Here is a 25243-nt window from a genome sequence, read left to right on the forward strand (position 1 = left end):
ACCACAGGTTCTCTATGGGGTTCAGATCGGGTGAACAAGGGGGCCATGTCATTATTTCTTCTTCTTTGAGACCTTTACTGGCCAGCCACGCTTTGGAGTAGTTGGAGGCATGTGATGGAGCATTGTCCTGCATGAAAATCATGTTATTCTTGAACGATACCGACTTCTTCCTGTATCACTGCTTGAAGAAGTTGTCTTCCAGAAACTGCCAACTAGATCTGGGAGTTGAGCTTTACTCCATCCTCAACCCGAAAAGGTTCCACAAGTTCATCTTTGATACAGCCCATACCAGTCCCCCACCTCCACCTTGCTGGCGTCTGAGTCGGAGTGGAGCTCTCTGCCCTTTACTGATCCAGCCTCTGGCCCATCAAGAGTCACTCTCATTCCATCAGTCCATAAAACCTTTGAAAAGTCAGTCTTGAGATATTTCTTGGCCCAGTCTTGACATTTTATCTTATGTTTCTTGTTCACAGGTGGTCGTTTTTCAGCCTTCCTTACCTTGGCCATGTCCCTGAGTATCGCACACCTTGAGCTTTTTGTTACTCCAGTAACGTTGCAGCTCTGAAATATGGCAAAACTGGTGGCAAATGGCATCTTGGCAGCTTCATGCTTGATTTTCCTCGATTCATGGGCAGTTATTTTTTGCCCAACACGCTTCTTGCGACCCTGTTGGCTATTTGCCACAAAACGCTTGATTTTTCGGTGATCACGCTTCCAAAGTTTCGCAATTTCAAAACTGCTGCATCCCTCTGCAAGACATCTCACAATTTTGGACTTTTCAGAGCCCGTCAAATCTCTCTTCTGACCCATTTTGCCAAAGGAAAGGAAGTTGTCTAATAATTAAGCACACTTTATATAGGATTTTGATGTCATTAGACAACACCCCTCCTCATTACAGAGATGCACATCACCTGATTTACTTAATTGGTAGTTGGCTCTCAAGCCTGAACAGCTTGGAGTTGTACAACATGTATAAAAAGTATCATGTGATCAAAATACAACTTGCCTAATAATTCTGCACACAGTGAAGTAGTCTTGGTCTTCCTGTAAGTTTTGGTCACCAGACTACCATTGGCTTTCCTTTGGATCAAAAGATCTAAAAATGGGACTTGATTATCACTGGTCTCATATGTGAAATACAAATTAAGATCATTAACATTTCATTTGTCCACAAATTCTTTGAACTGAGCTGTATCCTCTTTCCAGACAATCAGAATGTCGTCTATGAAGCGGGTCAGCAATGAGACGTTCTCGCTACCTTCAATAGGGATGTCTCCAGAAACCATTGTTTCATACCACCAGCCCAGTAATAGGTTGGCATACGATGGGGAAAAGGGACTCCCCATCGCAGTACCCCTGAGCTGGTGGAAGTACTTCCTATCAAAGGTGAAGACATTTCTTGATAGGCAAAATTTCAAATCTTCAAGAACGAACTCATTGTGGTTGGAGTATTGATGACCTCTGCCCCTCAGAAAGAATTCTACGGCCGATAGTCCTTTGTCGTGGGGGATGGAAAAATATAGATACTCAACATCGATGCTGGCCAGCATCATATCGATGTCGAAGGTCAGGCCCTCTACTTTTCTCATAAGATCATTGGTATATCAAATGTAAGAGTTCAGACTGGTGACAAAGGGCCTGAGGATACGATCGAGATAAATACTTAGATTCTGGGTGAGACTGTCAACCCCTGAAACAATGGCCGACCTTTCAAAGGACTCAGTCCCTTGTGAATTTTTGGTAAACAATAGAAGGTTGCCATAATCGGAAATTTAGGGCAAATAAAATCATGTTCTTGTTTGGTAACAACACAATTATCAAACCCTATTTTGTCCAGTCTGCCCAAATCACACACAAAATCTGTCGGATTTGCCGCTAGAACATCGTAGCAGGTACTGTTTTGTGATAATTAATTACTTAAATTGTTATAATCAGCTGTGTTCATGATCACAGTATTGCCCCCTTTATCGGATTGTTTGATGGTCACAGTATGATCCTTTTCTAGGGTACATAACGCGGCCATCTCTGATTTAGTGAGGTTGTATTTGTCTCTATATCTGAGGTGTTCGAGATTCCTCAGTTCCCCTGTCACCAGTCTAGAAAAAACATCATTTGGACATGGATCATTTTGATATTGGGGCTTTTTTTACTTTTGTTTTTTAGATCAGTAAAAGGACCAAGACCCTCCTGGATGGGGATAAGGGTCTCCAAGATTAAACGGCAGTCTAATATCTTTCAAAAGATCGTCCGATACTCCCAATTCTGAACAAGTATGTCTGTTCTCCCTGGCAAAATGCTTGTGCCACTTGAGTTTGCGCACAAAGAAATTCAAGTCTTTAGCAACATCGAAAGAATCAAAGTCTGTAGTGGGTACAAATGTTAAACCCTTGGATAACACCGCCATTTCAGTAATTGAGAGGACACGTGTGGAAAGATTGACTATTTGAGGAGATACTGGGGATTCGAGAGATTGAACTGGCTTCTAAGGGGATAGCCTTTCTCTAAAAAAAAAAAAAGCCCCCCCAGCCAATGCCGCTCTGCTGTTACTTCCACCCCTCCCACCTCTTCCTCTTAATTTTCCCCTTTGGTTTCTGGGTCTACCTTCGGAATCAGAGACTGTCCGTAGAGGACAGATTCGTTTCAATACTACGAAAGTTTTTATTTGTGGGGAAGGTGTAGGCTTTATTATCCTTAAATTCCTGGAGGTCGCTGATGAAATATCTATGGTTTCTTTCTTTTAAATGAAATTGGAATCTTTCCAGAGTGTTTTGCAGAGCTATCTCCTTGGCTGAGAAATCTTGTTGTGCAGAGAATTTTTTTGGTGGCCTCTACATGGGTCTTCAGTGCCTCATTTAGACTGGATACATTGAGCTTCTCTTCTTCCAGGAGTAATTTCATAAACCCGAGAGAACTCAGTGCCCTCCTTTTCCCGTTTATTTAGTAGCCCAGGATTCTTAAACGTAAAGGGAGGATGTAAGGTGATTCTCAGATTGCAGGGAACTATCTTTGCTTTTATATAGCTTTCAAGTGTCTGAACCTCCCACCAAGAGGTGGTTTGGTTTTGGTAAGCTCTTTGGTAAGCTGCGGTAAAGGAGGGGGTGTACTTTTTCTGAACAAAGGTGCGGTCAGAAAATACCTCCTTAGCCTCTGTAGCCCATTGACTTGTATCAAAACCAGTGGTTAGAAAGCCTGCCATACCCTATATGATTACAGCGATAATCAACAAGTACATGTACCACTAAGAATCAGTGGAGTAGTAGCAAAAGTGGTAATAAAACTTAACTTTTAATATGAAGTGTAATCTAAAATTTCAAAATTGCCCACATACATTAAAGGGAACCTGTCACCCCCAAAATCGATGGTGAGGTAAGCTCACCGTCATCAGGGGCTTATCTACAGCATTCTGTAATGCTGTAGATAAGCCCCCGATGTTACCTGAAAGAGGAGAAAAAGACGTTAGATTATACTCACCCAGGGGCGGTCCCGCTATGGTCCGGGTCCGATGGGCGTCTCAGGTCCGGTCCGGGGCCTCCCATCTTCATTCCATGACGTCCTCTTCTGGCCTTCACGCCGCTGCTGTGGGGCAGGCGTACTTTGTCTGCCCTGTTGAGGGCAGAGCAAAGTACTGCAATGCGCAGGCGCTGGGACAGGTCAGAGAGGCCCACTGTGTCAAAGGCCGAGGACAGGTCTAGGAGGAGGAGGACAGAGTAGTGTCTCTTGGCTTTGGCAGTTAGTAGGTCATTGGTGACTTTAGTTAGGGCAGTTTCAGTGGAGTGATGCGGCTGGAAGCCTGATTGTAAGCTGTTGAAGCGGGAGCAAGAAGAGAGATGGGAGGACAGTTCAAGATGGACGTGCTGTTCCAGTAGTTTTGAGGCATAGGGGAGAAGTGATATGGGGCGATAGCTAGATACAGAGGATGGGTCAAGGGAGGGCTTTTTGATGATAGCTGTGATTGAGGCATGTTTAAAGCTTGAGGGGAAAACACCAGTTGTTAGTGATAGGTTAAAGAGATGGGTTAGGGTTGGGATGAAGACTGTGGTGAGGTTTGGGATGAAGTGGAATGGGATTGGGTCAAGTGCACAGGTGGTGAGATGTGATCTTGAGAGTAGAGTGGAGAGTTGATCTTCTGTAACGGTGGAGAAGTTGGTTTTGGAGGAGGAGGAAGGCTGAGCAGTTAGGAGAAAGGGCTCTGGGGGTTGTCAACAAAACTCTCTGATGTTATCAATCTTCTATTTGAAAAATGAGGCAAAATCTTCATCTGAGATGAGTGGAGCGGGAGGGGGTGCTGGGGGATGGAGGAGAGAATTGAAAGTGTTGAATAACGGTTTAGGGTTGTGGGGAAGGGAGCATGTGAGGGATGAGAAGTAGGTTTGTTTTGCTGCAGCGAGTGTGGCCTTGAAACTAGTGAGGGACTGTTTGAATGCGGTGAAGTGCTCGATGGTGTGGGATCTTTTCCATCTCCGCTTAGCAACCCTGGTAGCTTGTCTCAGTTCTTGGGTCAGGCTGGTGTGCCAGGGTTGTCTGTTGATTTTGGGAGCTTTGGTATGTGTGAGAGGGGCAACCGATTCCAGAGCTGCAGCTATTGTGGTGTTTTTCATAAAGCGGCAGTGGCGTCCGCATTGTGTAGGGAACTTATGTCTGTAAGAGTGAGGAGGGATTCAGACAGTGAGTATAGATTGAGATGTTTGAGATTTTTGCGAGGGTGTGCAAGTTTGTGGAGTGGGGATTGTGGACAAGGAGTGGAGAGGGAAGAGAATGTAAGTAGTTTGTGGTCAGAAAGAGGTAGAGGTGAGTTAGAGAGGTTACATAGGGAGCAGAGGCGGGTGAAGATGAGGTCTAATGTGATGTCTAATGTAATGTCTAATCTTTGTGAGTGGCTGCAGAAGACCATTGATTGAGGCCAAAGGAGGAAGTGAGAGATAGAAGTTTAGTGGCAGCTGAGAAGGAAGTGTCAATGAGGATGTTGAAGTCGCTCATGATGATAGTGTGGATGTCAGCGGGAAGGAAATGAAGTAGCCAGGTGGTGAAGTGGTCAAAGAAGGTCGTGGCTGGCCCTGGGGGGCGGTAAATGACAGCCAGTTTGAGGGGAATAGATGCGCACAGAGTGCACCTCAAAGAATGGGAGGGTAACAGAGGGTGACAGTGGTATTGGGGTGAAGGAGCAGTTATCTGACAGGAGAAAACCAACTCCTCTGCCATGCTTGCTGCTGGGGCGGGAGGTGTGGGAAAAGTGGTATCCACCATACGAGAGTGCAGCAGGAGAGGCTGTGTCAGAGGGGGTGAGCCAGGTTTCGGTGATGGCGAGGAAGGAAAGTTTGTGAGTAATGAAAAGATCATGGATGTAGGAAAGTTTGTTGCAGACAAAGTGAGTGTTCCATAGAGCTCCTGCTAGTGGGACTGGAGAAGCATGGGCTGGGCAGATGGGTATAAGGTTAGAGAGGTTACGGAAAGTTGTGATAGAGCGTGGATGGGAGGTAGAAATGACAGTGGGAATATGGTGAGGAGGACAAACAGAAGCATTGTTTACAGTGACTGTAGCCAGTTACCTTCAGTTCCCTTCTGGTTCAATTCTGGAGTTAATTCTGAGCATCACACTTCTATGATACACTTCTATCATGCGCGGGGCAGACTGACATCTTGGCAGACTTGTGCTGTGCAATGTATGTGCAACAAAGTGCATTCAGGTGTGAACCAGAGGGGAGTGGTCTGTGTTCATCTTGGTCAGATAGTTATTAGTGGACCAAATGCATATAATCAAGGCAGAGTAAACAAAGTCATAAATAACATTGGGGGTATTGCAGGGGTCAATTGAAAAGCATACCAAGTTTTGCAACAGGCTGAGGAAGGAAAGATCAGTGTGGGAAAGCTGGGTGGCAGACCTGTAGGGAGAATAGATAAATGGACAAGCTGATTAGAGTGTGATGGTGGCAGACGGCAGGGTACAGTCTGTAAAATTCTGGAATTAATTCTGAGCTTCACACTTGTATGATACACTTATATGATGCACGTGGCAGACATATAGAATTAATAATCTGCACTGACCAACAAATAGAATCAGAATGATCCTGGCAGTGTGTGATTAATCAAAAATCCAAAATTAGATTTTTTACCAGTATGTGTTAATCAGTATATGGTCCAAGAGTCAGTCCCCATTGGGTAAACACATTAGACAACCATCACTTTATAAATATTGGTTTGGAACACTCTCACCCAGCCAGAAGATTGGGACTGTCAAGTTCATATGGTGATGGGCAGAGGACTGTCTTAAACAAGAGTACGCTACTCCCAACGCGTTTCCTCTCATCAAGACTCTTCGGGGGAGTAAGAACTGATAGAGTGGGGACATCCCACCATCATGTCAATTTTAATCTGCTGTTACGGTAGCAGCAAGCTCACAAAGCGGTGCAGCGGGAGCAGCACATGATATAGCTCCTGGTGGCAATACCGACTTATTCTATTTAATGGTGCCAGAGCTTGGATTTAACATGCGAGACTCAGGGCTCCTTTTCACTTGCGAGAAATACGTCCAAGGGCCGGAACCATATGGGTTTCCTTAGCACTAAAAAGGCTGCTGCTAGCAATCACCCACGTCGGCTCCACCGGGCACAATCAACTAATCGTTACAATTTACAGATTACCGATGCGATGCCAAATCCACACTCCCCATACAATATACAAGACAGAAATTCAACACTGTACACAAGGTCTTCTCACGTTTCTTTGTCTAACAATAATGGACCTGCTTACTATGAACCGATCCAGCGATCTGCAGACAAAATCGGAGGCCAAGACAGGGGTACAAATTCAGGTAGTGTAACAATGAAGCTTCTTACCTTTTGCTGCAGCTGTCCTGTCCGTCTGTCTAATCGCTGCCAAACGTTTGGATCAAGGGGTCTTTTGAACTGGCGGGGCCCTGTTTGATTCAGGTTTTGTCATCACCACGTAATGTGGGACGTTCTGAGATGTTGTGCCGGCTCCAAATTAAATTGTAAAATCCAAATCTGTGCACAGAAGAGCCGTGCTGATCCATTGAGCATCGAAGCAGATCTCTCTTTATTACATCATAGGTCAGAGTTTATATAGGCATTCTCTGTATTGTTACATTGTATCTCTACGTATGTGCTGGCATTAGCATACATAAATCTCATTGGCTACATTTAGTACAATCTACACCCAGCTTTAGGGTCTAGATGTGTTTATAAGGGTCTTTCTTCTTTCTTTCACTTTCCTATGTTATCTCTAGTCTGTTAGGCAAAGAAATTCCTTAGATTCCTAATCTCAAAATACAGACTCCATTTTGGAAAGCAAGGAGATGCATGTAGGATAACCACAATGGAGTCAGGGTAGATAAGGCTACGTTCACATTTGCGGTCAGCGCTGCAGCGTCGGGCGCCGCAGCGTCGCCGCATGCGTCATGCGCCCCTATATTTAACATGGGGGCGCATGGACATGCGTCGCACTTGCGTTTTGCGCCGCATGCGTCACTGCGGCGCCCGTGTCCGGGCGCAGAGGACGCAGCGAGTTGCATTTTTGCTGCGTCCAAAATCAATGAAAAAAAGGACGCATGCGGCGCAAAACGCAGCGTTGTGCATGCGTTTTGCTGCGTTTTTGTTTGCGTTGTGCGTTGCGGCGCCGACGCTGCGGTGCACAACGCAAATGTGAACATAGCCTAAAACACTCCTGCTCTCACACAGCTGAAAGATACACTTTTATTTACAATGTGTGCCATGTGTACACCATAAAGCTTAAAATATCATCATTTCAGTTCCTCTTTGTCAAAACGCCATCTTTTCCATCCATTATAACTAGTACATCGCACTTCCAAGTACCGGGAGCTCTCCGGTCAAATCTTTCAAGGGCGCACACTGAATCTTTCAAGCATGTCCCTATGTAGAAAACAGTGTGACACTGCTCCATCACTCTGCTGCTGAACCTGCTGCACACTGGTTTTCCCTGTGTAAAAGCTCCAGTTGCATGTGTGCCCCGCTTGTTGATGAAAAATGTCCCGATTGTCATTTATGTGTAAGGACTTTTCATTGATGGAGGGGGCTGACTCACAATTACATGGTCATGAAAAAGAATCGGATCTAAACCTCCTCTGAGAGCAACTTCTCCCATCATCCAGGAGCAATGTGGTGATGATACCCCCTCCCCACCCCCATGATGGAGACCAAGATAAAAGTGATAACTGGCTCGGGGAACAACATTTTGAAATGTTGCATCTACAACCAGTAACAAGTCTGGAGAATAAGGGGCAGCAGTGTGGAGAGAATAAGGGGCACTAGTCTGGATAATAAGGGTCAGAAATGTGGAGAATAAGGGGCAGCAGTGTGGAGAATAAGGGGCAGGAGTGTGGAGAGAATAACGGGCAGGAGTGTGGAGAGAATAATGGGCACTAGTCTGGATAATAAGGGTCAGAAATGTAGAGAATAAGGGGCAGCAGTGTGGAGAATAAGGGGCAGGAGTGTGTAGAGAATAATGGGCAGGAGTGTGGAGAATAAGGGGCAGCAGTGTGGAGAGAATAATGGGCAGCAGTGTGGAGAGAATAATGGGCAGGAGTGTGGAGAGTAATGGGCACTAGTCTGGATAATAAGGGTCAGAAATGTAGAGAATAAGGGGCAGCAGTGTGTAGAATAAGGGGCAGCAGTGTGGAGAATAAGGGGCAGGAGTGTGGAGAATAAGGGGCAGCGCAGCAGTGTGGAGAGAATAAGGGGCAGGAGTGTGGAGAGAATAATGGGCAGGAGTGTGGAGAGAATAATGGGCACTAGTCTGGATAATAAGGGTCAGAAATGTGGAGAATAAGGGGCAGGAGTGTGGAGAGAATAAGGGGCAGCAGTGTGGAGAGAATAAGGGGCACTAGTCTGGATAATAAGGGTCAGAAATGTGGAGAATAAGGGGCAGCAGTGTGGAGAATAAGGGGCAGGAGTGTGGAGAGAATAATGGGCAGGAGTGTGGAGAGAATAATGGGCACTAGTCTGGATAATAAGGGTCAGAAATGTAGAGAATAAGGGGCAGCAGTGTGGAGAATAAGGGGCAGGAGTGTGGAGAGAATAATGGGCAGGAGTGTGGAGAATAAGGGGCAGCAGTGTGGAGAATAAGAGGCAGGAGTGTGGAGAGAATAATGGGCAGGAGTGTGGAGAGAATAATGGGCACTAGTCTGGATAATAAGGGTCAGAAATGTAGAGAATAAGGGGCAGCAGTGTGGAGAATAAGGGGCAGGAGTGTGTAGAGAATAATGGGCAGGAGTGTGGAGAATAAGGGGCAGCAGTGTGGAGAATAAGGGGCAGGAGTGTGGAGAGAATAACGGGCAGGAGTGTGGAGAGAATAATGGGCACTAGTCTGGATAATAAGGGTCAGAAATGTAGAGAATAAGGGGCAGCAGTGTGGAGAATAAGGGGCAGGAGTGTGTAGAGAATAATGGGCAGGAGTGTGGAGAATAAGGGGCAGCAGTGTGGAGAGAATAATGGGCAGCAGTGTGGAGAATAAGGGGCAGGAGTGTGGAGAGAATAATGGGCAGGAGTGTGGAGAGTAATGGGCACTAGTCTGGATAATAAGGGTCAGAAATGTAGAGAATAAGGGGCAGCAGTGTGTAGAATAAGGGGCAGCAGTGTGGAGAATAAGGGGCAGGAGTGTGGAGAATAAGGGGCAGGAGTGTGGAGAGAATAATGGGCAGCAGTGTGGAGAATAAGGGGCAGGAGTGTGGAGAGAATAATGGGCAGGAGTGTGGAGAATAAGGGGCAGCGCAGCAGTGTGGAGAGAATAATGGGCAGCAGTGTGGAGAATAAGGGGCAGGAGTGTGGAGAGAATAATGGGCAGGAGTGTGGAGAATAAGGGGCAGCGCAGCAGTGTGGAGAGAATAATGGGCAGCAGTGTGGAGAATAAGGGGCAGGAGTGTGGAGAGAATAATGGGCACTAGTCTGGATAATAAGGGTCAGAAATGTGGAGAATAAGGGGCAGCAGTGTGGAGAGAATAAGGGGCACTAGTCTGGATAATAAGGGTCAGAAATGTGGAGAATAAGGGGCAGCAGTGTGGAGAATAAGGGGCAGGAGTGTGGAGAGAATAATGGGCAGGAGTGTGGAGAGAATAATGGGCACTAGTCTGGATAATAAGGGTCAGAAATGTAGAGAATAAGGGGCAGCAGTGTGGAGAATAAGGGGCAGGAGTGTGGAGAGAATAATGGGCAGCAGTGTGGAGAATAAGGGGCAGCAGTGTGGAGAATAAGGGGCAGGAGTGTGGAGAGAATAATGGGCAGGAGTGTGGAGAGTAATGGGCACTAGTCTGGATAATAAGGGTCAGAAATGTAGAGAATAAGGGGCAGCAGTGTGGAGAATAAGGGGCAGGAGTGTGGAGAATAAGGGGCAGCGCAGCAGTGTGGAGAGAATAATGGGCAGCAGTGTGGAGAATAAGGGGCAGGAGTGTGGAGAGAATAATGGGCAGGAGTGTGGAGAGAATAATGGGCACTAGTCTGGATAATGGTCAGAAATGTGGAGAATAAGGGGCAGGAGTGTGGAGAGAATAAGGGGCAGCAGTGTGGAGAGAATAAGGGGCACTAGTCTGGATAATAAGGGTCAGAAATGTGGAGAATAAGGGGCAGCAGTGTGGAGAATAAGGGGCAGGAGTGTGGAGAGAATAATGGGCAGGAGTGTGGAGAGAATAATGGGCACTAGTCTGGATAATAAGGGTCAGAAATGTGGAGAATAAGGGGCAGGAGTGTGGAGAGAATAAGGGGCAGCAGTGTGGAGAGAATAATGGGCAGCAGTGTGGAGAATAAGGGGCAGCAGTGTGGAGAGAATAAGGGGCACTAGTCTGGATAATAAGGGTCAGAAATGTGGAGAATAAGGGGCAGGAGTGTGGAGAATAAGGGGCAGCAGTGTGGAGAGAATAAGGGGCAGCAGTGTGGAGAGAATAAGGGGCAGGAGTGTGGAGAGAATAATGGGCACTAGTCTGGATAATAAGGGTCAGAAATGTGGAGAATAAGGGGCAGGAGTGTGGAGAGAATAAGGGGCAGCAGTGTGGAGAGAATAAGGGGCACTAGTCTGGATAATAAGGGTCAGAAATGTGGAGAATAAGGGGCAGCAGTGTGGAGAATAAGGGGCAGGAGTGTGGAGAGAATAATGGGCACTAGTCTGGATAATAAGGGTCAGAAATGTGGAGAATAAGGGGCAGGAGTGTGGAGAGAATAAGGGGCAGCAGTGTGGAGAGAATAATGGGCAGCAGTGTGGAGAATAAGGGGCAGCAGTGTGGAGAGAATAAGGGGCACTAGTCTGGATAATAAGGGGCAGGAGTGTGGAGAATAAGGGGCAGGAGTGTGGAGAATAAGGGGCAGCAGTGTGGAGAGAATAAGGGGCAGCAGTGTGGAGAGAATAAGGGGCAGGAGTGTGTAGAATAAGGGGCAGAAGTCTAGAGAATAAGGGGCAGGAGTGTGGAGAAATAGGGGCAGGAGTCTGGAGAATAAGGGGCAGGAGAGTGTAGAATAAGGGGCAGGAGTGTGTAGAATAAGGGACAAGTCTGGAGAATAAGGGGCAGAAGTCTGGAGAACAAGGGGCCGGGGTCTGGAGAATAAGGGGCAGGGGTGTGGAGAATAAGGGGCAGTAGTCGAGAACAAGGGGCAGAAGTCTGGAGAATGAGGGGCAGAAGTCTGAAGAAAAAGGGGCAGAAGTCTGGAGAACAAGGGACAGGGGAGTGAAGAATAAGGGGCAGGAGTTGAGAACAAAGGGCAGAAGTCTGGAGAATAAGGGGCAGGGGCCTGTAGAACAAGGGGCAGGGGTGTGGACAATAAGGGGCAGGAGTGTGGAGAATAAAGGGCAGCAGTCTAGAGAATAAGGGGCAGGAGTGTGGAGAATAAAGGGCAGCAGTCTGGAGAATAAGGGGCAGGGGCCTGTAGAACAAGGGGCAGCAGTCTGGAGAATAAGGGGCAGGAGTGTGGAGAATAAAGGGCAGAAGTCTGGAGAATGAGGGGCAGTGTTCCTGGGAATATTGAGGTGTCACAGAAACTTCATGTAGTTATCAGGAAAAGTGTAAAACCTTATGAAATATTTCTAATTGTCCGTCAGTAACCATAGAAACAGCTGACTAAAAGAGCGAAAAATACTGAAGAGGCAAAATGTGAAAAAAAAAAAGTGTCAGTCTCAGAAATCTTGGCAATGACTGTAGAACTGCGTTAAGAGATATGGGAGATTCTTCTGTTCTTGTTTCTGCCGTGTTGTACTGAATTGTTATATATGTTACATCAGGATGGAGGTGTGACTGATATTAAGCTGCAGGATGAAGAAGAGCGGATAATGAACGATCAGCCATATATGAGTAACATGAAGGAGAAGATTCCACGAGACGATAATACAGGTGTGTAATAATGGCTATACACAGTGGTGAAATAACGACTATACAGTGATATCACAGGTGTGTAATAATGGCGATACACAGTGATGTCACAGTGGTGTAATAATGACTATACAGTGATATCACAGGCCTGTGATAATGTCTATACACAGTGATATCACAGAGGTGTAATAATGGTTAGACACAGTGATATCACAGGGCTGTAATAATGTCTATACACATTGATATCACAGGTGTAATAATGGTTAGACACAGTGATATCACAGGGGTGTAATAATGACTATACAGTGATATTACTGGGGTGTAATAATGCCTATACAAAGTGATATCACAGAGGTGTAATAATGACTATACGCAGTGATATCACAGGACTGTAATAATGGTTATACACAGTGATATCACAGAGGTGTAATAATGGTTAGACAGTGATATCACAGCGGTGTAATGACTATACATAGTAATATCACAGGGATGTAATAATGAATATGTACAGTGATATCACAGGGATGTACCGTAATAATGGCTATACACAGTGATGTAATAATGACTATACACAATGATATCACAGGTCTGTAATAATGGCTATACACAGTGATATCACAGAGGTGTAATATTGGTTAGACACAGTGATATCACAGGTGTAATAATGACTATATATAGTGATATCACAGGGGTGTAGTAATGACTATACACAGTGACCTCAAAGGGGTGTAATATTGACTATACATAGTGATATCATAAGGGTGTAATAATGACTATACATAGTGATATCACAGTGATGTAATAATGGCTATAGAGTGATATCACAGGGGTTTAATAATGTCTATACAGTGTGATATTACAGGGGTGTAATAATGACTATACACAAAGAATGTGTACTCCACAAGGACAGGGTCCTCTCCCCTCTGTACCAGTCTGTCATAGTAAATTTGTTTACTGTAACCGATATCTAACTTTGTATGTAACCCCTTTCTCATGTACAGCACCATGGAACTAATGGTGCTATATAAATAAATAATAATAATGATATCACATGGATGTATAATAATGCCTATACACAGTTATCAAAGGGGCGTAATAATGAATATATATAGTGACAGCACAGGGGCGTAATAATCACTATCCACAGTGCTATCACAAGGGTGTAATAATGACTATACACAGTGATATCATAAGGGCGTAATAATGACTATACACAGTGATATCACAAGGGTGTAATAATGATTATACAGTGATATTAGAGTGGTGTAATAATGACTATACAGTGATATCACAGGGTTGTGATAATGACTAAACACAGTGTTATCTCAGGGGTGTAATAATAACTATACAGTGATAATACAGGTGTAATAATGACTATATACAGTGATATCACAAGGGTGTAATAATGACTATACACATTGATATCACAGGGGTGTAATAATAACTATACAATGATAGCACAGGTGTAATAATGCATTTATACATAGTGATATCACAGAGGTGTAATAATGCCTATACACAATGGTATATCAAGGGTGTAATAATGCCTACATGCAGTGATTTCACAGGTGTAATAATGACTACACAGTGATATCACAGCGGTGTAATAATGAATATACACAGTAATATTACAGGCGTGTAATAATGATTATATACAGTGATATCACGGGTGTAATAACTACACAGTGATATAGAGGTGTAATAATGCTAAACACAGTGTTATCACAGGGTTGTAATAGTTGCTATACAGTGAAAGCACAGGGGTGTAATGAAGACAATACACAGTGACATCACAGGGATGTAATAATGACTATACATAGTGACCTCACAGGGGTGTAATAATTACTATATACAGTGATATCACAGGGGTGTAATGAAGACTATACATAGTGATTTCACAAGGGTGTAATAATGACTATACATAGTGACCTCACAGAGGTGTAATAATGACTATACATAGTGATATCACAGGGGTGTAATAATGAATATATACATTAACATCGCGGGTGTAATAATGACTATACATAGTGACATCACAGAGGTGTAATGACTATACACAGAGACCTCACACTGGTGTAATAATGACTATACACCAGTGTTTCCCAACTCCGGTCCTCAAGAGCCACCAACAGGTCATGTTTTCAGTATTGCCTTAGTATTGCACAGGTGATAGAATAATACGATAACCCCCCAGGAAGAAGCTATCGCGAAACGCGCGTCGGGGCTCAGCTTGCACACACAGGTCATGTATCATGTCTTTTTTCAGCCTTTTCCTTGCTCCCAATTTGTGTGCTAGTATGTTACATAGCTAGAAACTGTTCATCAGTGCAATTATTAAGCACCTGGCACTTTAAGTTTGGATTTATGTATATAGCTACTTATCGCATTTAATTTGCATAGTTATTTAAATATAAATACACACCTCCACTGCGGGAGACTTTAGATTTAATGGCACTCAGCAATGCACACTGGTGTAAAGTATGCCACATAATTAAATCTGTTTATCTGTGTATTTAATTAAGCACTTGGCACTTTATTTTTGGATTCTTATGTATTTATCCCTAGTCATTGCAAGTAATATATGTGGATATTTAAATTAATTATATATGGTATACACTTCCTTTGTGGAGATTTGACTGTATAGAATAGGCACACTGGTGCATTGGTATTCATTTATTCATATATAATTCATAGCTAGTACATTATATATACATGCATTTTGAAAAATACTATACGCACTTTGTTGAAATAAATTGTTTTGGGCTATATATCATATATTGAATAAGGAATTTATTTATGTATGAGGCGTATTCAATCATATATTGGGTCTTTTTAAGGCCATCCACTTATGGATATACTGTATATAAATTTACGGGGTATAAGCACCCATATTGACAAATCTTTCTCAGCCTTATTGACCCAGTTTGTACATTTGATACATGCATTGTGTTTGCTTTTTTGTGTCCGCATTCCCTTTTTATACATGTATTGATTTTAGTGTTCTGTAATTTGATGTTAAAATAAAATTTCTATAGTCTTTTTTCACTTTGGCGTTTACTTCCGTGTTTATTTATGGGATGACGAGTTAATATTGGAAGTGCCAGTTATCTAGGCCTAGTATATTTTTTTGTGATAGAATTATTGCCTGTGCAGGTTATGCAATTATCACCTGTGAAATACTAAGGAAATAAGGAAATACTGAAAACATGAACTGTTGGTGGCTCTTGAGGATCGGCGTTGGGGAACACTGGTCTACACAGTGACATGGGGGTGTAATGAATATATACAGTGATATCACAGGGGTGTAATAATGACTACACAGTGATCTCACAGGGGTGTAATAATGACTAAACACAGTGTTATCCCAGGGATGTAATAATAACTATACACTGACATCACAGGGGTGTAATAATGACTATATACAGTGATAGCACAGGGTGTAATAATGACAATACAACGTGACCTCACAGGGGTGTAACCATGACTATGCACAGTGATATCACAGGGGTGTAATAACTATACACAGTGATATTACAGGGGTGTAATGTCTATACACTGATTTCACAGGGGTGTAATAATGCCTATTCACAGTTAGCAAAGGGGTGTAATAAGTAATATACAGCACTGGCAACAATTAAGAGACCACTGAAAAATGTTCAGTTTGTCTGATTTTTAATAATAATAATAATAATAATAATAATAATAATAATAATAATCTTTATTTATATAGCGCCAACATATTCCGCAGCGCTTTACAGTTTAACAGTTTCAAACACAACAGTCATAAGTAACAATGTTAACAATACAATAATTAAAGCACAATAAGCAGCCCCTGCTCGTGAGAGCTTACAATCTACAATGAGGTGGGGAGATACAAAGTACAGGTGTGTATTTACAATGATGGTCCAGCCATCTTCAGGGGGTGGGGGGTAGATGGAGATAGTGAATGGGCTACACACACACACAAACATAAAATGACTGATTAGGGAACATGATAGGCCGCTCTGAACAAATGTGTTTTGAGTAGTGTTGAGCATTCCGATACCGCAAGTATCGGGTATCGGCCGATACTTGCGGTATCGGAATTCCGATACCGAGATCCGATACTTTTGTGGTATCGGGAATCGGTATCGGATCCATATTACTGTGTAAAATAAAGAATTAAAATAAAAAATATTGATATACTCACCCCTCCGGAGGCCCATGGACATCACCGCTGGTAACCGGCAGCCTTCTTTGCTTAAAATGAGCGCGTTTAGGGCCTTCCATGACGTCACGGCTTCTGATTGGTCGCGTGCCGCTCATGTGACCGCCACGCGACCAATCACAAGCCGTGACGTCATTCTCAGGCCCTAAACTCCTCATTCTAGGAATTTAGGACCTGAGAATGACGTCGCGGCTTGTGATTGGTCGCGTGGCGGTCACATGAGCGGCACGCGACCAATCAGAATCCGTGACGTCATGGAAGGCCCTAAACGCGCTCATTTTAAGCAAAGAAGGCTGCCGGTTACCAGCGGTGATGTCCAGGGGCCTCCGGAGAGGTGAGTATATCAGAAAGATATCAGAGAGAAAAAAAAAATAAATCTATAAATCTTCAGCACAGCGAGTGTGAGCGAGCTGAGTGTGACCTGAGCGTAAGTGTGAACGGTGGTAAGTGTGTGACTTGTGATTCAGTGACTTTGGAATCAGGGAGTTTCCAAGGGAGGAATTGCTTCTGTTTTTTTTTTTTTTTTTTTTTTGGGGGGGGTTTAATTAATACTTTGTATTTATTTTTAATTAACGTTTCTGTGTGCTGCAATCCCCATTAGGAAATGTGCTCCACAATTGTTAATGCCATCCAGTGTACATCTTGCCACATGTATGCAGTCCTTGACCAGCCGGTCGAGGGTGCATACTGCTGTGCGAGATGTGAGCACATTGTGCATTTGGAAACCCAGATTCTGGATCTAAATGTGCAGCTGGCAACACTGAGATCCATAGACAATATGGAGAGGAGTCTTCTGCTCACAGAGCAGACGCTCAATGGGATAGATGAGGAGGGGGATGGTAGGATGGAGCTGCAGGACAGTGTGGCAGTTAGCTGGGTGACAGATAGAAGGCGGGGTAGAGGGAAGAGTGCCAGGGAGGCTAGTCCTGATCTGGCACACCCCAATAAGTTTGCTAAGTTGGCAGATGAGGGGGGTGCCAGTACAGGGGTAGCACTTCTGCAGCCAGGCATGTCCTCTGAAAGCCGGAGGAGTGACTGCTCCAGTAAGGGGGGAAATAGGAGAGCAGGGCAGGCCAGACAGGTGCTGGTAGTGGGGGACTCAATTATTAGGGGAACAGATAAGGCAATCTGTCACAGGGATCGTCGGACAGTGTGCTGCCTACCTGGCGCTCGAGTCCGACACATCGCTGATCGGGTGGACAGATTACTGGGAGGGGCTGGTGAGGACCCAGCGGTCATGGTGCACATTGGCACAAATGACAAAGTTAGAGGTAGGTGGAAGGTCCTTAAAGATGATTTCAGGGAATTAGGCTGCAAGCTGAAAGCAAGGACCTCCAACGTGGTATTTTCTGAAATACTGCCTGTACCACGTGCCACGCCAGAGAGGCAACGGGAGATTAGGGAGGTTAATAAGTGGCTCAAGAATTGGTGTAGGAAGGAGGGGTTTGGGTTCCTGCAGAACTGGGCCGACTTCTCAGTGGGCTATAGGCTCTACGCTAGGGACGGGCTGCACCTCACTGGGGAAGGTGCAGCTGTGCTGGGGGAGAAAATGGTTAGAAGGTTGGAGGAGTGTTTAAACTAGGGAATGGGGGGGAGGGTATTCATTTTATAGGAGGGGAAGATAGTGCAGATAGAGACCTGGGCACAAATAAGGAAGTTGGGGGTGGCGGTGGCATGGGGGGTGGGGTTAGAACAGTTAGTAATTTAAGAAAGAATAGAGGTACAGAGAGGAACATCAAGTGCATGTATACTAATGCCAGAAGCCTCGCCAACAACATGGACGAATTAGAACTAATGTTGTTGGAGCATAATTATGACATGGTGGGGATATCGGAGACGTGGCTGGATGAGAGCCATGACTGGGCTGTTAACTTGCAGGGCTATAGCCTGTTCAGAAATGACCGTACAGATAAGCGAGGGGGTGGGGTGTGTCTGTATGTAAAATCGACCTTAAAACCCATCCTGCGTGATAATATAGGTGAATTTAATGAAAATGTAGAGTCCCTGTGGGTGGAGATAAGGGGAGGGGGAAAAAATAATAAATTACTGATAGGGGTTTGTTATAAATCTCCAAAACTAATGGAAGCAATGGAGAATATCCTCGTAAAGCAAATAGATGAAGCTGCGACTCAAGGAGAAGTCATTATTATGAGGGACTTCAACTACCCTGAAATAGATTGGGGAACAGAAACCTGCAGTTCCAGTAAAGGTAATCGGGGTCTGACAACTATGAGAGACAATTACCTTTCACAACTGGTTCAGGACCCAACAAGAAGGGGGGCACTGCTAGACCTAATATTAACCAACAGGCCAGACCGCATATCAAATATAAGGGTTGGGGATCAATTGGGGAATAGTGATCACAAAATAATAAGTTTTCATGTAACCTTTAATAAGATGGGTAGTAGGGGGGTGACAACGACACTAAACTTCAGGAGGGCAAATTTCCAACGGATGAGAGAGGATCTTGGTGCAATTAACTGGGACGATATCCTGAGACACAAAAATACACAAAGAAAATGGGAGACATTTATTAGCATCCTGGATAGGACCTGTGCACAGTATATACCGTATGGGAATAAACATACTAGAAATAGGAGGAAACCAATATGGCTAAATAGAGCTGTAAGGGGCGCAATAAGGGACAAAAAGAAAGCATTTAGAGAATTTAAGGAAGTAGGTAGTGAGGAGGCATTAAATAAATACAGAAAATTACATAAATTCTGTAAAAAGCAAATCAAGGCAGCAAAGATTGAGACAGAGAGACTCATTGCCAGAGAGAGTAAAAATAATCCCAAAATATTCTTTAACTATATAAATAGTAAGAAACTAAAAAATGACAGTGTTGGCCCCCTTAAAAATAGTCTGGGTGAAATGGTGGATGAGGATGAGGAAAAAGCCAATCTGCTAATTGACTTTTTTTCATCAGTATTTACAAAAGAAAATCCCATGGCGACAATATGACTAGTGATAACAAAAATTCCCAATTAAATGTCACCTGCTTAACCCAGCAGGAAGTACAGCGGCGTCTAAAAATAACTAAAATTGATAAATCTCCGGGCCCGGATGGGATAGACCCCCGAATACTGCAGGAACTAAGTACAGTCATTGATAGACCGTTATTATTAATCTTTAAAGACTCCATAATAACAGGGTCTGTACCACAGGACTGGCGTATAGCAAATGTGGTGCCAATATTCAAAAAAGGGGCAAAAACTGAACTCGGTAATTATAGGCCAGTAAGTTTAACCTCTACTGTGGGTAAAATCCTGGAGGGCATTCTAAGGGATGCTATACTGGAGTATCTGAAGAGGAATAACCTCATGACCCAGTATCAGCACGGGTTTACTAGGGACCGTTCATGTCAGACTAATCTGATCAGCTTCTATGAAGAGGTAAGTTCCGGACTGGACCAAGGGAACCCAGTGGACGTAGTATATATGGACTTTTCCAAAGCTTTTGATACGGTGCCACACAAAAGGTTGTTACATAAAATGAGAGTAATGGGGATAGGGGAAAATATGTGTAAGTGGGTTGAGAGCTGGCTCAGGGATAGGAAACAAAGGGTGGTTATTAATGGAGCACACTCGGACTGGGTCACGGTTAGCAGTGGGGTACCACAGGGGTCAGTATTGGGCCCTCTTCTTTTTAACATATTTATTAATGACCTTGTAGGGGGCATTCAGAGTAGAATTTCAATATTTGCAGATGACACTAAACTCTGCAGGGTAATCAATACAGGGGAGGACAATTTTATATTACAGGATGATTTATGTAAACTAGAAGCTTGGGCTGATAAATGGCAAATGAGCTTTAATGGGGATAAATGTAAGGTCATGCACTTGGGTAGAAGTAATAAGATGTATAACTATGTGCTTAATTCTAAAACTCTGGGCAAAACCGTCAATGAAAAAGACCTGGGTGTATGGGTGGATGACAAACTCATATTCAGTGGCCAGTGTCAGGCAGCTGCTACAAAGGCAAATAAAATAATGGGATGTATTAAAAGAGGCATAGATGCTCATGAGGAGAACATAATTTTACCTCTATACAAGTCACTAGTTCGACCACACTTAGAATACTGTGCACAGTTCTGGTCTCCGGTGTATAAGAAAGACATAGCTGAACTGGAGCGGGTGCAGAGAAGAGCGACCAAAGTTATTAGAGGACTGGGGGGTCTGCAATACCAAGATAGGTTATTACACTTGGGGCTATTTAGTTTGGAAAAACGAAGACTAAGGGGTGATCTTATGTTAATGTATAAATATATGAGGGGACAGTACAAAGACCTGTCTGGTGATCTTTTTAATCATAGACCTGAGACAGGGACAAGGGGGCATCCTCTACGTCTGGAGGAAAGAAGGTTTAAGCATAATAACAGACGCGGATTCTTTACTGTAAGAGCAGTGAGACTATGGAACTCTCTGGCGTATGATGTTGTAATGAGTGATTCATTAATTAAATTTAAGAGGGGACTGGATACCTTTCTGGAAAAGTATAATGTTACAGGGTATATACACTAGATTCCTTGATAGGGCGTTGATCCAGGGAACTAGTCTGATTGCCGTATGTGGAGTCGGGAAGGAATTTTTTTCCCCATGGTGGAGCTTACTCTTTGCCACATGGGTTTTTTTGCCTTCCTCTGGATCAACATGTTAGGGCATGTTAGGTTAGGCTATGGGTTGAACTAGATGGACTTACAGTCTTCCTTCAACCTTAATAACTATGTAACTATGTAAATATTTTTTATTTTAATTCTTTATTTTACACAGTAATATGGATCCCAGGGCCTGAAGGAGAGTTTCCTCTCCTTCAGACCCTGGGAACCATCAGGATATCTTCCGATACTTGGTGTCCCATTGACTTGTATTGGTATCGGTATCGGCGATATCCGATACTTTTCGGGTATCGGCCGATACTATCCGATACCGATACTTTCAAGTAGCGGACGGTATCGCTCAACACTAGTTTTGAGGGAGTGCCTAAAACTATGCAAATTGTGGATGGTCCTAATATCTTGGGGTAGAGCATTCCAGAGGATTGGCGCAGCACGAGAGAAGTCTTGGAGTTGGGAGTGGGAGGTACGGATTAGTGCAGAGGTTAGTCGAAAGTGATTTGCAGAGCGCAGCGGTCGGCGAGGCCGATAGCCAGAAATGAGGGAGGAGATGTAAGGGGGCCGCACTGTGGAGAGCTTTGTGGGGGAGAACAAGAACTTTGAATTGTATCCTGTAATGAATGGGCAGCCAGTGTAATGACTGGCGAAGAGCCGACGCGTCCGAGTAACGATTAGCCAGATGGACGACCCTGGCTGCTGCATTAACCCCTTCATGACCCAGCCTATTTTGGCCTTAATGACCTTGCCGTTTTTTGCAATTCTGACCAGTGTCCCTTTATGAGGTAATAACTCAGGAACGCTTCAACGGATCCTAGCGATTCTGAGATTGTTTTTTCGTGACATATTGGGCTTCATGTTAGTGGTAAATTTAGGTCGATAATTTCTGAGTTTATTTGTGAAAAAAACGGAAATTTGGCGAAAATTTTGAAAATTTCGCAATTTTCACATTTTGAATTTTCATTCTGTTAAACCAGAGAGTTATGTGACACAAAATAGTTAATAAATAACGTTTCCCACATGTCTACTTTACATCAGCACAATTTTGGAAACAATTTTTTTTTTTGCTAGGAAGTTATAAGGGTTAAAATTTGACCAGTGATTTCTCATTTTTACAACAAAATTTACAAAACCATTTTTTTTAGGGACCACCTCACATTTGAAGTCATTTTGAGGGTTCTATATGGCTGAAAATACCCAAAAGTGACACCATTCTAAAAACTGCACCCCTCAAGGTGCTCGAAACCACATTCAAGAAGTTTATTAACCCTTCAGGTGTTTCACAGCAGCAGAAGCAACATGGAAGTAAAAAATGAACATTTAACTTTTTAGTCACAAAAATGATCTTTTAGCAACAATTTTTTTATTTTCCCAAGGGTAAAAGGAGAAACTGGACCACGGACGTTGTTGTCCAATTTGTCCTGAGTACGCTGATACCTCATATGTGGGGGTAAACCACTGTTTGGGCGCACGGCAGGGCTCGGAAGGGAAGGAGCGCCATTTGACTTTTTGAATGAAAAATTGGCTCCAATCTTTAGCGGACACCATGTCGCGTTTGGAGAGCCCCCGTGTGCCTAAACATTGGAGCTCCCCCACAAGTGACCCCATTTTGGAAACTAGACCCCCCAAGGAACTTATCTAGAAGCATAGTGAGCACTTTAAACCCCCAGGTGCTTCACAAATTGATCGGTAAAAATGAAAAAGTACTTTTTTTTCACAAAAAAATTATTTTAGCCTCAATTTTTTCATTTTCACATGGGCAACAGGATAAAATGGATCCTAAAATTTGTTGGGCAATTTCTCCTGAGTACGCCGATGCATCATATGTGGGGGTAAACCACTGTTTGGGTACACGGCAAGGCTCGGAAGGGAAATTAGCTCCAATCGTTAGCGGACACCATGTCGCGTTTGGAGAGCCCCTGTGTGCCTAAACATTGGAGCTCCCCCACAAATGACCCCATTTTGGAAACTAGACCTCCCAAGGAACTAATCTAGATGTGTGGTGAGCACTTTGAACCCCCAAGTGCTTCACAGAAGTTTATACCGCAGAGCCGTGAAAATAAAAAATAATTTTTCTTTCCTCAAAAATGATTTTTAGCCCAGAATTTTTTATTTTCCCAAGGGTAACAGGAGAAATTGGACCCCAAATGTTGTTGTCCAGTTTTTCCTGAGTACGATGATACCCCATATGTGGGGGTAAACCACTGTTTGGGCGCACGGCAGGGCTCGGAAGGGAAGGCACGCCATTTGGCTTTTTGAATGGAAGATTAGCTCCAATCATTAGCGGACACCATGTCGCGTTTGGAGAGCCCCTGTGTGCCTAAACATTGGAGCTCCCCCACAAGTGACCCCATTTTGGAAACTAGACCTCCCAAGGAACTAATCTAGATGTGTGGTGAGCACTTTGAACCCCCAAGTGCTTCACAGAAGTTTATAACGCAGAGCCATGAAAATAAAAAATAATTTTTCTTTTCTCAAAAATGATTTTTTAGCCCACAATTTTTTATTTTCCCAATGGTAGCAGGAGAAATTGGACGCCAAAAGTTGTTGTCCAGTTTCTCCTGAGTACGCTGATACCCCATATGTGGGGGTAAACCACTGTTTGGGCACAAGTCGGGGCTCGGAAGGGAGGTAGTGACGTTTTGAAATGCAGGCTTTGATGGAGTGGTCTGCGTGCGTCACATTCCATTTCCAGAGCCCCTGATGTGCCTAAACAGTAGAAACCCCCACAAGTGACCCCATTTTGGAAACTAGACCCCCCAAGGAACTTATCTAGATGTATAGTGAGCACTTTGAACCCCCAAGTGCTTCACAGAAGTTTATAACGCAGAGCCGTGAAAATAAAAAATCATTTTTCATTCCTCTAAAATTATGTTTTAGCAAGGAATGTTTTATTTTCGCAAGGGTAACAGGAGAAATTGGACCCCGATAATTGTTGCCCAGTTTGTCCTGAGTATGCTGGTACCCCATATGTGGGGGTAAACCACTGTTTGGGCACACGTCGGGGCTCGGAAGGGAGGGAGCACCATTTGACTTTTTGAACGCAAGATTGGCTGGAATCAATGGTGGCGCCACGTTGCGTTTGGAGACCCCTGATGTGCCTAAACAGTGGAAACCCCTCAATTCTAACTCCAACACTAACCCCCAACACACCCCTAACCCTAATCCCAACCCTAACCCCAACACACCCCTAACCCCAACTCTAGCCATAACCCTAATCACAACCCAACCCCAACACACCCCTAACCACAACCCTAATCCCAACCCTAACCCTAATCCCAACCCCAACCACAACTTTAACCCCAACACACCCCTAACCCTAACCATAACCCTAACCACAAGCCTATTCTTAATCCTATTTCCAGCCCTAGCCCTAATTCCAACCCTAACTCTAATTCCAACCCTAACCCTAAGGCTATGTGCCCACGTTGCGGATTCGTGTGAGATTTTTCCGCACCATTTTTGAAAAATCCGCAGGTAAAAGGCACTGCGTTTTACCTGCGGATTTACCGCGGATTTCCAGTGTTTTTTATGCGGATTTCACCTGCGGATTCCTATTGAGGAACAGCTGTAAAACGCTGCGAAATCCGCACAAAGAATTGACATACTGCGGAAAATACAGCGCATTTCCGCGCGGTATTTTCCGCACCATGGGCACAGCGGATTTGGTTTTCCATAGGTTTACATGGTACTGTAAACCTGATGGAACACTGCTATGAATCCGCAGCGGCCAATCCGCTGCGGATCCGCAGCCAAATCCGCACAGTGTGCACATAGCCTAATTCTAACCCTAACCCTAGTTCTAACCCTACCCCTAACCCTAACCCTAGTTCTAACCCTAGTGGAAAAAAAAAATATTTTCTATTTTATTATTGTCCCTACCTATGGGGGTGATAAAGGGGGGGGGGTCATTTACTATTTTTTTATTTTGATCACTGTGATAAGTTTACCACAGTGATCAAAATGTACATGGAACGCATCTGCCGGCCGGCAGATTCGGCGTGCGCACTGAGCATGCGCCCGCCATTTTGGAAGATGGCGGCGCCCAGGGAGAAGACGGACCGACTTCGGGAGGCTTGGCAAGTATGAGGGGGGGGGCGGG

At 44.1% G+C, this 25243-nt stretch overlaps 1 protein-coding gene across 3 annotated transcripts in view; it reads left to right on the forward strand.

Moving 5' to 3' along the window:
* Positions 1-25243, forward strand: part of LOC143817530 (uncharacterized) — a 129849-nt gene that overhangs the window by 99144 nt on the left and 5462 nt on the right. For all 3 annotated transcript variants that reach the window (XM_077299019.1, XM_077299020.1, XM_077299021.1), the window contains one exon: positions 12235-12343. In XM_077299019.1, coding sequence (XP_077155134.1) covers positions 12235-12343 — 109 coding nt within the window. The remainder of the gene's footprint in view (positions 1-12234; positions 12344-25243) is intronic.

The sequence above is a fragment of the Ranitomeya variabilis genome, chromosome 3 (genome assembly GCF_051348905.1).
Source record: "Ranitomeya variabilis isolate aRanVar5 chromosome 3, aRanVar5.hap1, whole genome shotgun sequence".
Lineage (NCBI taxonomy): Eukaryota > Metazoa > Chordata > Amphibia > Anura > Dendrobatidae > Ranitomeya > Ranitomeya variabilis.